At 37.7% G+C, this 16868-nt stretch overlaps 1 protein-coding gene across 3 annotated transcripts in view; it reads right to left on the reverse strand.

The window, feature by feature from the left end:
- Fyb1 (FYN binding protein 1) overlaps positions 1-16868 on the reverse strand; it is a 125421-nt gene that overhangs the window by 25937 nt on the left and 82616 nt on the right. For all 3 annotated transcript variants that reach the window (XM_008842091.3, XM_029567799.1, XM_029567800.1), the window contains exons 4-10: positions 12837-12883; positions 11567-11586; positions 10924-10958; positions 9716-9836; positions 7894-8053; positions 7202-7346; positions 1670-1686 (exon numbers count right to left, since the gene is read on the reverse strand). In XM_008842091.3, coding sequence (XP_008840313.1) covers positions 1670-1686; positions 7202-7346; positions 7894-8053; positions 9716-9836; positions 10924-10958; positions 11567-11586; positions 12837-12883 — 545 coding nt within the window. The remainder of the gene's footprint in view (positions 1-1669; positions 1687-7201; positions 7347-7893; positions 8054-9715; positions 9837-10923; positions 10959-11566; positions 11587-12836; positions 12884-16868) is intronic.

Below are 16868 nucleotides of genomic sequence, written 5' to 3' on the forward strand. Positions count from 1 at the left end.
AAATTGGCACATACAGGTTAGTCTGATTATGATAATAATTTCCCCCTACTCTACTGCTGAAAGCATCCCTCTTTCATATTAACTATTTAAACAGAATACTTTAAAATTTTCCACTTTCACATGGATAGTTCATAAATTAATTACTTTATTCATCACTTTAAAGCATTTTTAGGGCTCAAGCTATAATTTTAAAAATGAGAGATGATAGACACTCTGGAGTTGAGGTTTAAAGGAACTGGTGAACCAGGTATGGTGGCGCATGCCTTAATGCCAGCACTGGGGAGGTGGACGCAGGCAGATCTCTGTGAGATCCAGTTCTACATTGGTCTACACCGTGAATTCCAGACCAGTTGGGGCTACAGAGAGACTCTGTCTCAAATTAATAAAAAAGAAAACAATGAAAGAATTGGCAAGAATTAATATGAGAATGAGTAAAATGGAAAAGGAGCTAGGATTAGATATTTTTTATTAAAAAAGTGAAGTGAGGAGATAGTAAGAAAAATTTAATAGCAGTGGGTAGATATTTGAGGAAGATAGGAGATCGATGAAGAAAAGTGAATGGAATAAAAGGTGAAACTGTGGACACACTAAGAAAGGAAAAGTGACATTTTAATGCATGTATTTCATTTTATTTTTAAATATTTGATTTATTTTTATTCTATGTGTGTGAGTGTATTGCACCTGTGTTCTACAATGCCTGCAGAGGTCAGAAGAGGGAGTCAGATTCCCCTTGAACTGGAGTTACAGATGGGTGTTAGCTGCCATGTGGGTGCTAGGAATTGAACCTGTGTCCTCTGCAAGAGCAGTTAGTGCTCTTAACTGCTGAGTCATTTCTCCAGCCCCTAGTGCATGTATTTTGAGCTGAAAGGCTTTCTTGTTTCATGTGTTAGGTTGCTCTCTTCATGAACGTCATTGTATTACAAATAGTACTGATTACCTTCTATGTGCAGAAAAATGACCTTGAAGTTTAGTTTTTAGAGTAAAAATGTGGACCCAGCAGGGTATTAGTTGTATCATTTGTCTTGTTGCTGGGAAATCAAGAGCTTTTTAGGAGCCATAGGCCAGGCAAGGTGGCCATGTAGGTTATCACTTACACAGGGTCATTTCTGGAAGTGAAGTGTGGGGGTGCTGGTGGTGTTTACTATTATATATGCTCAGACAGCCTCGGAAACCAAGACCAGGCCCACTGGAAGTGGGACACCCTCAGATCCACAGCAAACTTGGAAGAAAGAAGTGACTGGCTCAGAGTTGCTTAGTGACTGGGCTAGATTCTAGGCCACAGATTCCCAGATCAGTGTTCCTTTTCAACATTAAGATCCCTCTGATTCTTTCATTTCTGGATTCTAGATTTTGTAAAAACATGTAAAATCTTATCTGTATGAATGATATGAAAGTAGAAGCAAAACTGTCAAGGGGGAACAAAGACCAAGGCAGAAGTTGGGGGCGGGGAGAAGGAGAGCTAGGGGAATAGGATCAAAGTACAGAATATACCCTTATGAAAACCAGTACCATGTACAATGAAAATACACCAAATAACATTATGTTAACTTCCTTAATGTATAAAAACATTAAAAAATCCCCCTTGCTATTGGCAAACTGAAGTGTTTTGTTATTAACACACTCGAAAAACATATTCAAGGCTTGTAATGATAGAAAGTTTGTGGCTTACCTCCACTTCCACTTTGACTGTGGATAAGAACAAATCAGAAATAAATTAATGTATGAATTATTTAGATTTTGAGAACAGAAGTATAAATATTGAACTGACTATAAAACTTCTATTTAAAAGTTAGGATGCAAAATATGAAGAATAAGAAAAATGTTCCTTATAATAGATACACAATAACAAGTCAATATAACACAATCTATAAATGGCAGCCAAGAATCAAGTGAGCTATAGTGCTACTTAGGATAATCACAGCAATGATACTACTTGTTTTTAACATTTTCCCATGAGACAGTTTTCAATAATTATACATGATTGCATCATTCAATAGATGAACTCTAAAAATAGCCTGAGTATTATTATAGGAATCATGTAGAACAATTATCATTGCATAAAATTCAATGCTTTTAAAACATCTTAGAACCACATTATCTTACTCTTAGTTTAATATCATTCCACTTTTTTTTTAAGGAAAAAAAAAATAGTCTGAAGCTGCCATCTTTGTTGGGGCTCTCTAAGTACCAGTTGCCTTTGTTTCTTGTGTACTTCCCTACCTTTCTAATCTTTTTTCTATTTTAGCTTTGAGTCTCCCTGTGTAATTTGTGTGAGAACAAAGAAAATGTAGACCGTGGGCACTGGAAAAACTTAGGGATCATCCATTTGTTCAGTTCTGTCTTTTTGCAGACCAGTCAGACCTTGAAGAATTCAGCCCCTTTTCTACCGAGCTCCTCCCCCACAACACCCCCTTCTCCTTCTCCATCCCCACTCCTGCTGTTTTGACCTTTTGGTGAGATGCCAGCAAACCAGATGTTTGACATTATTACCATACAGAGTAACTGTATACTGGTACCCAATTTTAACATTCCTGTTACAAGCCAGTGCAAGGAATTGGAGTGTTGCAGCCCTTTGGTCAATGGAGAAATCAAATCATACTCTGCCAATGGAACTTTGTAGAAAAGCATGCTCCAAACCTCATAGTCTACAGGAAATTGGTGTGTATCTTAGTTTTTTTCTTCATAGCTGTGACAAAATACTCTGACCACTACCAACTTGGGGAGGAAAGGGTTTATTTAGCTTACATATCCTGGGTCACAGTTCATCCGGGATCCCAAGGTAGGAACTCAGGGCAGGTGGAGGCAGGAGCTGGAGCACAGGCCACAGAGGAACTCAGCTTACTGGTTAGCTCCCCCCCCCCACTCAGCCTGCTTTCTTATGCAACACAGGCCCACCTGCCCAGGGGTGGCACCACTCACAGTGGGCTGGGCCCTCCCACATCACTCATCAAGAAGATGCCCACAGACATGGCCACAGGTCAGTCCAGTAGAGGCAATTCCCCAATTGAGGCTCCCTCAACCCAGGTGTGTCAAGTTGACACTAAAGCTATCCAGCACAGTGTGTGGGCCACTTCCCTCTGAGCTAGTTGCATTCTGGTTGGCTGCTGCTCCTGCTTAAATACATTTCCTGTTGGAGACTGTCATAACTGACACCTTAGGAACAACTATGTATGACATCCATGTATGACACAGGGACCAGAGCTGCTGCCTGCTTGTTTCATCTGTAGAGTAAATTTCCTCAAACGACCTGTTTGGATTGTGAAATACTCGATGGGTGAAGGTGAGGTAGTAGAAGTATGGAGAGAGAGAACACCCAGAAGGCAGATGGTTTACTCTGAGGAGAGTGAGTGAAGCTTTTGCAGTTTTCTTTTCCTTGGCATTTTCCAGTCATTACAGAAAATGCTTTAGTTGGAAAAATAACTGTCAAGGCCTGTGTTTTTAAGAGATGGTAGTACAGGGCTGTCTCCCGCAAGCTAGGGGAGTCAGGAAAGAGCAGGTAGTGAGGACGCAGGATCGGGAGGAGGGGAGGGACAGTGTCTTCTCTTCTTACTCTTATCTGGGCAAACTGCAGGCAATTAGGATTCTTTGCATCTTTACTGCTCTAAGGACAAAGACTATTTTGTGATGAGAGCTCTGCTAGCAGCAGTTGTAGTTTTAAAAATAAAACATATTGAGGCTGGAGAGATGGCTTATCAGTTAAGAACAGTGGCTGTTCTTGAGGGAGACCCAAGTTGGAGTCCCAGCACCCACATGGTGGCTAACAACCATCAGTAACTCCAGCTCCAGGGGAATCCAATGTTCTCTTCTGACCTCTGCAGGCATTGCACTCATACACACAAAATAAAAATAAATAAGATATTTTTAAAAAAATGTATAAAAGAATTTCTTCCTAAATTTTCTTATGAAATAGGCACAGAAGAGGGAGAGACATTAGTAGATAGGGTGGTACCAAACAATTTAAGATACTGTACACTGAAAGCACACACCACCTCCAACTCCATTCTTCTATTAAATGCAGCATTCTGGGGCTGGAGGGTTGGCTCAGCAGTTAAGAGCACTGACTGCTCCTGCAGAGGACCAGGATTTGATTCCCATCACCCATGTGGCAGCTATGAACTGTCCTTAACTCCAGTTCCAGGGGAATATGAAGCCCTCTTCTGACCTCCACGGCATTGCATGACACAGGTGTACTCACATACATGCAGGCAATACACTCTTACACATACAATAAAAATAATAAATAAAATATTTTAAAAAGTCTTAAATGCAGCATTCTTTTTTTCTTTCCAGGTTCGCTAGCTGGAGCACATTAGAGTTATGGAGTATATGGACTTCATAAAGTAAAAGTAACTGTAGTAATTTTGGTATGTGCCCACCTTTTATGGTTAAATGATTCTTTAGAGACAGTCCTAGCTGAGAAAAAGAAGGTATTGGAGCATGTGGGGATATATGCTCAAAGTGCATTATGTAGTTGTATAAAAATGTTGGTGCTGGGGAGATGGCTCAGTGGGTAGAGTGCTTGCTATGCAAGCGTGAGGATCTGTTGGAATCCCCAGTGCTCATATAAAAGCCAGTCACCCCCCCCCGCCCCCGTTACCTCAGCACTGTGAGGGTGGATCCCTGGGGCTCACTGATAAGACAGCCTAGCCAAAAGAGGGATCTCCAGGTTCAGTGAGAGACCTTGTTTCAAAAAATAAGATGGAGCTGGGCATAGTGGTGCATGCCTTTAATCTCAATACCCAGGAGGCAGAGACAGGTTGATATCTGTAAGTTCAAGGTTAACCTGGTCTACATAGTAAGTTCCAGGCCAGCTGGGGCTACAGGGAATTCCTATCTCAAAAAAAAAAAAAAAAAAAAAAAAAAAAAAAAAAACTCTAACATATAACTGGCTTACACACATACATGCATAGGTAAGTAAGCATATCAGCACACATGTGCATATACCACACAGACACAAAGAAAAGAAAATACGATTATGTAATATAGTGCCATGTACAATAAAAAGATGGAGCAGAACAATTTTAAAAAACACAGGAGCCGGAGAGCTGGCTCAGTGTTTAAGAGCACTGGCTGTTCTTACAGAAAACTCAGGTTTGATTCCCAGCATCCACACGGCAATTATTCCAGTTCCAGAGGATCTGATGCACTCTTCCAGCCTTCGTGAGCATTGCACACATGTGGTGCACTCACATGCATGCAGGGAAATCACTCATATGTATAAAAATAAATAAATAAAAATGTCAAAAATAAAAATAAATACAGAAAGAAAAACAGAATTAAAACATTTATTTTGTATATATATATATATATATTTATTAATGCGAATGGGTTTTTGAAGCTCCCAAAATAAATGCATTAAAATAACAAATAAAAGATAAAAATAAAGCAGGGTATGATGACACATGCCTTTAATGCCAGAACTTGGGAGGTAGAGGCAATCTGATCTTTGTGAGTTTGAGGTTGGCCTGGTCAACATAGTGAGTTCCAGTTCGGCTGGGAGACCCTGTCTCACAAAGACCAAAAAAATAAAATAAAATAAAAAAGTAAAGATAAAAATAAAGTCTATACAATGGCAATACTTTTGACATACTCATGTCCAGAAAATGCTGTAAATTGCAGACTATGAACACCAAGAACTTATCTGACCCCAAAACTGACATTTACTGACTTGTGCTTTCTATTACTAAAGTCAATTTGATATATACTTTAAAAATTGTATGTGTGTGTTTATGTGTATACATGTATGTGAGTGTATGTGGTTGTGTGTGAGCATGCTCATGCCATGGTGCACATGTAGAGGCTAGAGGACAACTCTGAGTGTAGATCTCTACCTTCCACCTTGTTTGACACAGGGTCCCTCTTGTTATTCACTGCTGTGCACGCCAGGCTAGCTGGCCACCAAGCTCCATGCAATTCTCCTGTCTCCATCTCACATCTGCCAGTCGGGACTGCTGGGACTACAGATGCTTGCATTAGTGTCTGCTAAAGCCAATTAATGAATGGCAGAATCCAGTGTATGCAATGTATTCCTTGATATATGTTGCATAATTTCTATTCGTAGTATAGCCATTCAATTTAGAAAGCCAAAATTGCTGGAAAGTAACAAAATATTCAATTCATTATATGAGGCAAAAGATCATAAGACAAAAATTTTAAATATTTTACTTATTTTTTTTATATGTATGAATGTATTACCTGCATGTCTGTAGGTGCACCCATGTCATGCAATGCCTGCAGAGGTCAGAAGGTGTCAGATTCCCCTGGAACTGGAGTTACAGACGGTTGTTAACCACCATGTGCATACTGGGAATTGAACCCAGGTCCTCTGCAAGAGCAGTCAATGCTCTTAACCACTGAGATATCTCTCTCGGCTCGATCATAAGAAATGTTTAATTATTCATATGCTTTATAATAGCATTACTAATCTGTGTGTGTGGTGTATATGTGCATCTGTGTGTGCAGGTACACCCATCGATTTATGCATGTAAAGGCCAGATGTTGACCTCAGGTATCTGCCTTAATTGATCTCCATGTTATTGTTATTACTATTGTTGCTGTTGTTTTTGAGACAGAGTCTCTCACTGAACTTGGAGCTGAATGATTCAACTAGCTTGTCTCCAGACAGAATGTCTTATTTCTGTTCCTCTACCCCAGGAAGGTGTTTCCGTTTTTCTAGGTGGAAACATTATTGTAATGTAGTAAAGTTGGACCTTGGTCAATACCCAGGGATTACAGAGAACTGAGATTTTACATTTAAAGAGTGAACTGGAGTTGTAGTGAAAATCATTCTCTTTCTCATTATATTTTCAAGAATGACAGGAAATATATTTAGATTCAGAGATTTCAGGGTTTAAAAAATGTTTGTACTTTATATGTTACACTTCATATTTTCTCATATCAGTTTAGGCATAGACCCAAGACAAATGATAATAAGTATTATAAAACAGTGTTTTATAGTAGACAACAACACATTAACATGATTATATGGCCCATTATATTTCAAGTAGAACTTTATATATATGATTAAATGAAATAAAAAACTATGGATTTTCATATGACCTTCTATCCATACTGGGGTTGTTGTAAGTGGTGATTTAGTTTGGCGATGGACAGTATTAGGCAAGATGAAAAGTTATGAGCTCTTTAAATATATGATCTCTGGCAAAGAGGCAGTGGTCTGCTTAAAGTGTATGTTACACACCTGTTAGGAGCATCCTGTTCAGCCACATCATCGTATACTTCTTGGTCATCTTCAACAAGTCTCAATGAGACAGTATTGAGAGAGTCCTTTTTCCGTTTCAGAGAATCATAGTCAATCTCTACAGCAGTTGTTTTAATATAACCATCTACCAAAAAGGAAAAGAAGTCCAGGCAATTGGAGCTTAACTATTTTGAAGCTATGAATAAGATACATTTGCTCTTTGAGATTATTTTTTAGGCTGGGGATTGAGCTCAGTGGCAGTTTGCTTAACATACCAAAGGCCTGGGTTTGGCTCCCAGTGCAAACCCAAAGGCACTTTAGTAAACATTTATAAAGGATTCTTTATTTATTTGCTTGCAATCATGGTTTATAGACCTGTGTGACTGCACGTTTTATGTACTCTGGCAGAGACTTACTTTGTTGTACTTCAAGGGTAATCCTAGAGTCTATTTTGAAGATTCTAAAGTGACTCATAAGAAAAATTTCTCCTAATACAAATGAAAAAGGTGATGATCCTTGGGAAACGTTACATTGTTCTTCACTGAAAAGAACTGCACTTGTCATTTTAGACTTTTCTCTCTGTCTACCCAGTTGCAGACTCCTGACTTGAGGGGTATAGGTCTGGAAGAATCTGAACATCTACTTTTGACTCAAAAAGAAAAGCGTTGAAGCCACAGGAAAAGTGCACTCACAGGCCCCCTTGGCGGTTCTCCCCAGCCATTTTCCTTCTGGGTTGTCTGTGATGCGGATTATTTCAATTTCCTCTCCTTGCTTAAAACTCAGTTCATTCTTTCCTCCTTTGACATCACAGCGAGCTTTTGCATGATGGATGACTTGAATGGGGCCTGTTAGCTACCATGAAGGAGAGAAACATAACAGAAAACCATCCAGGAATGTATTTTGAAATGTAATATGCCCACATCTTGCTAGCCAGCCTATATCCAACCTTTCAGAGTTTTAACTAGAAACTGATGGCAAACATCATTCCTATTGATTGCTTTTATAGAGAGTTAGGGAAAAATCAGAGGTCCATCAGGACACTCAAAGAACAGGTGGACAGGAACTTGTGGTTCACAAGAGAGTGGCAGGGAGCTATTGGCCATTAAGAACCCTACAAAAGATATACCCTAATAAATGGATGTTGTTTATGAACATCAAACCGTGCTAAGCACTGTGTATTTTTATGGAATATGCTAGTGGTCTGTTTGGTAGATGGCTTTTTCCTCCTCCTCCTCCTCCTCACTCTCTCTCTCTCTTTCTCTCTCTCCCTCTCTCTCCTTCCTTCTCTCTCCCCTCTCTCTACTTCTTTCTCTGAAAGTTGATTTAACCCAGGGTCTGTGTGAGCTACCCCTCCCATCCAATTGTATTGCTATCCTTGTGTTCTCTGAAGTCATGAATTCTGTGTGAATAAAATGTTTTAGTATTCATAATTCAGTTATTATTTTACTTACAAATAATGAGTTTTTTTTCAAAATTTAATGGGAACCTGTAGTAGAAACAGTGGCTTTTGTAAAATATTTCATTTAATACCATAATAAACTTTGTGGAAAATTATCATATACTCTCATTTTTTAAAGACCAAGAATCTTGATCTTGGAGAAGGCAAATAGTAAGCCCAAGATCACATAATTCTTGTAGGTACAGCTGGAACTGGACTCCACATCTGTCCAATGAACTCCACACTGCCACGCTGGGTGTTTTCCCTGCATTATGCAGCTGCCAACTTTGCTTTAACATAATAAGTGTACTGGGAAGTTAGGCATAAATCATATCTTTACAATGCCATATATTAAATCATCTAGAAGAATAATTACTTAAAGGAATAAATATTTAAAGGAAATAATATGAATTCTTTTAAAAGTGAAGAATACTTTTGTAATTCAGATCATCACGCTAAATCTTTTTTGTATGCTAGACCCATTCCAGAAGGGTTATGTCATCAGAGATGGGATAGTCCAGAGAGTTCAGCCTGTGAGTATAGCATAGTGGTGGTAATAATAAAGGTGAGGAGAGTACCAGAAATCAGGGAAACAGAGGCCAGAAAGAGGAATGAGAAACAGCAGATCTCAGAAATCAGCATGTACCTAGCCTTTAAATAAAGGTGAATATATAGGTTCAGACACCAGTGTCTAGTGTAGCTCGAAGACATTGTGGTTCATCTAGGACACACTTTGTCCCTTGCACCATTCTGTGACATGCCACTGGGACATCTATGTTTATGCTCCTAAGCTCATGGCATCAATAGGCCAATAAGAAACATGTTATGTAGAGGACCAAGCTGAGTCTGAATATTCACCTCCTCAATTGACATACAATCCCTGGGTACCCACTAAATTATAAGCTCTCTAATTATATTTTATTTGACTTTTTATCCTATTTCATTTTTAATGGCCAAAACTAGGTGGTGTTTTAGACACACAAAAAATTGTTTCAAGACAATGAAACTCTCCAACTATGTAAACTTTCCTATGAAAGCTATAAAATATGTTAATTCATCAGCAAACAAGCTCTTACTTTAAATTTCTTCTTTAATTCTTGTTCTTTCTTTTCTTTCTCTTTCTGTTCCTTTCTTTCTAGCTCTAATCTCTTCTTTTCCTCCTTCTCCCGTTTCTTGTCTCGTTCTTTGGATGAGTCTCTGTGAATACAAATTGTTAGGTTGTTTCCACATGTGCAGGTGTTGGTGGGTCAGGACTCACTATGCAAAGAGGTTTCTATCCACCTCAAAAGGTGGACTCTGTAGAGATGAGGGTAAAAAGACAAGGATGTAAAATCCTGGATGTGTGAGATTGTTTTAAAGCAATCTCTAATAGGAGACAAAGTCCCTGATACGGTCTATGACATCCCCAGTTGCTTCCCCTTGCAACTTGCACCAGAAAGAGGAAGACACTTCAGAAAGTCCCTGCCTTTGCTGAATGTTGGCAATGTTGGCATGAAGTTAGTAGTCTCTCTCTCTCTCTCTCTCTCTCTCTCTCTCTCTCTCTCTCTCATGTTCACAGGCACTCATAAGAACTTTGATTCAGAGACTACTTAGAATTGGTTGAATAAAAGCTAGGTAGCCGGAAAGATGACTAACATCTTTAGTTCCAGCATTTGGGAGGCAGAGGCAGGTGGATTTCTGTGAGGTAAAGGCCATCCTGGTCTACATAGCAAGTTCCAGCCAGGTGGGGCTACAGGGAGACCCTATTTCAAGAAACAAGCAAACAGACAGAGCTAGGTAGAGAAAATTAAGGCACCTGAGCTCAACATTTAATTAAAAATACTCCTACCTTCACCTAGCTTCCAAGAAATTTCTTAGTCTATTAAGGAGTCTGTTGTGGAGTCATTTTCCCCCATCTATTCAGCAGACTGGAACTACAGCAACTGAGTGCTATGCTAAGCTACATCTCACTGCACCTCTGTGCCTGGGAGAAGAAGGTACAACATCAAATGAATTCATTGGTTCAGGACACACTGCGAGGGAGACATAGACTCCTGAGTCCTTTCCCTGCCTGTCCCTCTGGTAGCCTGCAAGTCTCAGCTTGTGACCAGAGTCTTCTGTAGAATCTTTGGTGAAGTAAACCAATATTAGTCCTTTGTATTGAAATAAGGCTTTCGTTGCATGCCAATCATCCATACAAATAAAGCTTTTCATCCCTGGTGCTGCTGCACTCCCATGCTCCTTCTTACAAAACATCATATTCAGCTTAGAAGAAAACTCTTATGGTAACAAATGCAATGCATACATGTCTTCATATGTTTCTCCTTCACTGTCTTGTTCCTGTCAAGAAAAACATAGATAATCATTAATCGTGATTATTCCAAAAATCACATCCACATATTTCATTAATCAATTTTTTTAGTTGTTGTTGTTTTTGGAGACAGGGTCTCACTCTGTAGTCCTGATTGGACTGGAATTCTATAAATAGACCATGGCTGACCTGAAACTCACAAAGATCTGCCACCCTCTGCCTTCCTCTGCTGGGATTAAAGGTGTACACAACCACGCCTGACACTGATAAAATATTTTTTAAACTATTTGTGAGTTTATGTAATTTGAACCTAAGTTGGCTTATCTGAAATTTTCTTTCTCCTCCTTCTTATTTTGAATTGTGAGAGGTACTATGAAAACAAGTACAGAGATTTCATTTTCTGTCATTTTGTCACTAGATATATAGTCAGACATAAGTTCAGTGCTACGTTACTACAAGTCTCTAATCTCTAATGTTTCAAGCATTTTTGATGAAGTAAGGTTAAAAATGGGAAAAAAATCATTACTACTCATAAAACTTTTTGTTTGTCTGGATTATAACAATAGGAAGTGAATCACAATTATTATTAAGTATTCTAGGTTTAACAGTATAAAGGGAGAAATAGAAAATATCTGACCTCTTCTAGATTTCCAGTACCTAAAGGATTAAAAAGGAATAATACACTGTAAGTAAGAAGCACATTAATAAGTGACTATTGGACATAATAATTTTCAAAACAGTTCATAGTATAACAGCCTATACTCTGGAGCACAAAACAAATTATGTATCTTAGATCTTTAATATTTTTAAATTATTGTCATTTAATTATAAAATTATTTTATTAACTTTTATAAAATAATGCAAAGTCCAAAAATACTTATGATACTTTTTATTCCCTTTATAAGAGGCACTGTGTGCATTTGATGGTATGAGCTTATGTGAAATGAAAAAAAATCACAAGAAGTTCACATACTTGGCTCATTTGTTCTCAAGGATTTGTTTTCATGCATCAAATCAAGTTAATTGGATTGAAAATATTTTACTACTCAAGAATTTAGTGTAATATCCACTCTACCAGATATCAAGACACAGTCTAATATTATAATCAGTAAGATAATATTAAGAGCAATTACACTAAAATGGTAGTGTGGTATTAGTATACAAACAGACAAATAGGACCATGGAATAGACTAATTAGATCAGTGACAAAGAAAAATTTGCATATGCACAGTAATATAATATGCACACATATACATACACACATTCTTATGTGTGTGATGACACTTGCTGGTAAAAGGTGGGCAGGCTGCCACCCTCATGCCCTGTTGATGAGATATAGATATATCATCTTGTCTGAAGCACATTCTAGTCCTACTTAGCAAAGCAAACATTCTGTAGTTAATGGTCAACCATTCTACTGCTGCTGACACATCTCATAGAAGAAGCCTCTCTGAAGTCCATATGTGATGAAGATGAAGAGGAGCACTGCGGCATTACTTATAGTGCCAGTGATAGGAATTAAATCAAATGTGGATGTACACATACCACAGGGTACTGTGCAGAACTTAGTGACAACAGACAAAATTTGTGTAGTGATAAGTGGGGGGAAATCCCCAAATCTTATGCTGAGTTGTCACAAAAAGAAAAACCTACAGCATATCATAAATTACATGTATGCACGCATACAATGATTTGAGAATATATACAAACATGCATTTACTATTTTAGAGCATTGTCTGTGGTAAGAGAAATAAAGGGAGTGAATCAGGAGAAGTCTAGGAAATAAGTAAAATGAGAGGGATCTTAAATGGACCAATAAAAGTAGCCATCCATTAGTGACACTATGAGATATAAGATTTGACAACTTCAAACACATAGTTGAGATTAAAAAAAAAAGTTGCCCCTACCATCAGAGTGCATGACACCATCCTGATTTTCTTCAGTTGAAATATTTCTGAAAACATGAAGGAAGATAAAGTGAAACTAAAGTAAGTAGATGGTCACCTTAAGATGAAAAATAAAGACTGAATTATTGTCATCTCATTAATATTTGTTCTGACATAAAATTTACATATAACTAGAGCTCAGCATGGTGACACACATCTTTAATGGGAGGCAGAGGCTCCCAACTCTGAGTTCCAGGTCAATCAGGAGTACATGAAAAAACAAAATTTACATGTCAGTAGAATAGATTATAGTCTTGTATTTATGATACTACTGTGGCAAAAAAGAACAAAGGAGAATTGAAAAGCCTAAGTACAGCATCATCCCACAGTGGACGCACACAGTGGATCCATTGCTCCAGGGGAGTGAGGTGTTTTCCATCAGATCTGTAGTCTTCTGTTGTTCAATGCTGAGAGTTTTTCAGCATTAGATTGTTTCTCTGGTACATACATAAAAGAGAGTTTGCTCTCATCCCTGACTCCTTCCTCTTCTCTGGATGGATCCCACCCTGGCAAAATGTCAGTCAAATTCTTGGACTCCAAGGGTTTTCTGTCAAATGTTTAACTCCAACTCTCCTTAACAGAAGTAACAATATATGGGGCCCACAAATTCCTAACAGTTCATATAACCATTTATGTTTTGCGTTCCCATCCTCAGATTGATTAGCATAGATGGGAAAGTCATCAGTTTTAATGATTTTGGACATTACAGATAATTGGTATCCAATTTCACTCTACCCTCAATGATAGTCAATATGTTATTTCTCTTTTTTTCTAGCCAACCTTCTCCTGTGCCATCCTTCACAATACCCATTCAAAATCTTTACGACGCCCCCTAAATCTGCTAATCCTCTTCTCTCTCAGTAATCAGATGACTTTGTTTTTAATTTCACCATAAAACAGAAATAATTGGAAATGAATTCTATTAAGAAAATATATCCCCTCATTGAGTGGGTTCCTCAATGGGAGGAAACTCATGTGTGGTACTGTAAACCTAGCCAAATACACATAGCTGGAGAGGTGATAGATCATAGAGAAAACCCTTAGACAAATGTAATTTCTTACTGTGTGCAAAATATGAATACTTAAATTTACAGACAAGTATCCCAGTCACCACCTACCAAAGAAGATTATTTTAAAACAGAAAGAGGTAATTACAGAACTCCACAACTGGTCACACAGAGATTGTCTGTGAATTTCCCAAGCCTAAGTGGCACAGAGATCCACCTGCCTCTGCCTCCCAAGTACCAGGATTAAAGGTGTGTGCCACCACGCCCAGCAGAGATCTTCTTTAAAGGCTAAAACCTCATTTAATTTTGTCTTAAAGGGTTTATATTGAGTACAATATTATATGACTGTATTAATTCAACTGTAAACCTAAAAATTTACAGCCAATTTTCAAACAGGTGCATCTTAGCTCTGGAAATTGTTATTGAATATGTCAATGCTGTTGTCATGAAATGCTTCTTCTAATTATGTGGTTACTAAATAAATAATTAAAAAAAAGAAAACATCTCACATTCAGGGACAGATACTACCTTAGGGTGAAAGGATGGAAAAAAATATTCCAAGAAAATGACTCTAAGAAGCAAGCAGGTGTTGAAATCCTAATGTCTGACAAAATAAATTTTAAATTAAAACTAATCACAAGAGATAAAGAGGGTCACTTCATTCTAATCAAAGGAACAATTGATCAAGAAGACATTACAATCATGAATATATACTCACCAAACTCTGGTGCATCCAGTTTCATAAAAACACACAGTACTCCAGGACTATAAAATACAGATTAACCCCAACTCAACAATAGTAGGTGATTTCAATACCCCACAATAACTGTTTTTAATAGAACAGTCAACTGGACAAAGAGTAAACAGAGAGACACCTGAATTAAATGACATCTTACATGAAATGGACCTAACAGACATCTACAGAATACTGGACCCAAGCACCAAAGAATGCACTTTTTACTCAACACCCCATGCAAGTTATTCTAAAGTTGACCACATTCTGGGACACAAAACAAATCTCAACAAATACAAACAAATTTAAATAATTCCATGCATTCTACAGACCACAGTGCAATAACAGTTATAGTCAACAGCAAAAGAAGCTCTAGTAACTACATGAACTCATGGAGATTTATAAAACACACCCCTGAATGATGAATGGGGTCAAAGAAGAAATTAAGAAAGAAACGGAGGAAGGGGGTCTATTTACTTAAGAACTGTTGTATGAAATGTACAAAAGTTCAATAAAAATTTTTTTAAAAAGCTAAGCATGCTTGAAGTGTGTGCTGGAAATATTTTCTTGTGACTTTGTCCATAAAAAGAGATGATTGGTTTTGTTTGTGGCTTAGGAAGAACTTTTCTTTAAATATTTCATGGTTTTCATTCATTTCTTTTTTGGTGAGTTAAAGGCAAGGTATAAAATTGATATAAGAAAAACAGGCAAAACATGTTTACATGCATTGATATCTGTCTGTCCTGTTCCCAAGGAGGCATGTTACCACACTTCCATGGTGAGTCAACTGTATATTATGAGCTCCTGATAAAAGAACATATCATAATCTAGGAATAAGTCTTATCAAAGACAAAATAAAACACAAATATAAAGAACAATAACAAATTGAGGGCTGGAGAGATAGCTCAGTGGTTAAGATCACTTTTGGAGGACCTGGGCTTGGTTCCCAGCACCAACATGGAGGCTAATAACTGTCCCTAACTCCAGTTCCAAGGGATCAGCTGCCCTCTTCTGGCCTCCACTTGCATTGCACACATGGGTGCACTTACATGCAGGAACAATCATACTCATAAAATAAAAAAAAATTAGAAATACAAATGGATGTAGGCATTCAAAATTGTAAAACACTAAGTTGAAAGGCCAGGCGTGGTGGTGTATGCCTTTAATCCTAGCACTTGGGTGGCAGAGGCAGGCAGATCTCTTCAAGGCCAGCCTGGTCTACATAGTGAGTTCCAGGACAGCTGGTGCTACCGGAAGACCCTGTCTCTCTCACACACACACACACACACACACACACACACACACACACTACAAAAAAAAAAAAAAAACCCTAAGTTGAATCACCTCTACATTCAATTAGCAATCTACAGGTGGTACAGAGAAGAATATATAATCTGTATTACAGAGAGGCAATCATCAAAATCTAGAACATGAGTAACCATAATATCCATAAACAAATTGATTTCCTGAACAAATAAATTTCAAGGAGTATGGAAAATAGAGATGGTGGGTAAATCTGTATGTTAAAGAGAATTATAAACATAAGCCAGCAAAGATGTGTAAGCTTTGAGTTTTTATTTAAAACACACAAACACAATGTAATAGATATCAGAAATTACGTTGTTTTGTCTTTTTGAGATCAGGTCTTACTATTTAGCCTTGTCTTTTTGAGATAAGGTCTTACTATTTAGCCTAGGATAGCCCTACCCTAGTAATTCTCCTGCTTCCACTTCTTCCTGAGCACTGGGATTAGAGGCCTGTGGCCCATGGAGGACTAGAATCTCAACACTGTTTTGATATTCTATACTAACACACAGGGTCTAATTTTTTAGACTATCTACTGAAATACTTATGAATTAACTAAGCCAATGTTATATATTAATTTCAGAATAACACAAGAAAGGGAGTGATGAATGTACAGATGAAAGAAGTTGGACCATGTTTATAACTGTCAGAGTTCATGAAGGGACATGGGGCCTCATGTATTATTACCTCTGCCTTATATGTGTTTAAATATTTTTGTGATAATCATACTTTTGACAAAACTGTAAGAATAATTTAATCACAAATGCTATTGGAATATTTAAGAGAACTGAATTTCAGCTTTTAGAGTCATAGGAAGGTTTTGTTTAGTAAGGTCATTCAATTAGCCTATTCAGGTGTTTGAAAAACTTAAAAATGGAATTTACTACCTTACATTTATATATAAAGTGTAAAACATCCATGGAAGGTTAACTCACTTTATAGGCATTG

Source organism: Nannospalax galili, unplaced genomic scaffold (assembly GCF_000622305.1).
Source record: "Nannospalax galili isolate Female #2095 unplaced genomic scaffold, S.galili_v1.0 scaffold139, whole genome shotgun sequence".
Classification (NCBI taxonomy): domain Eukaryota; kingdom Metazoa; phylum Chordata; class Mammalia; order Rodentia; family Spalacidae; genus Nannospalax; species Nannospalax galili.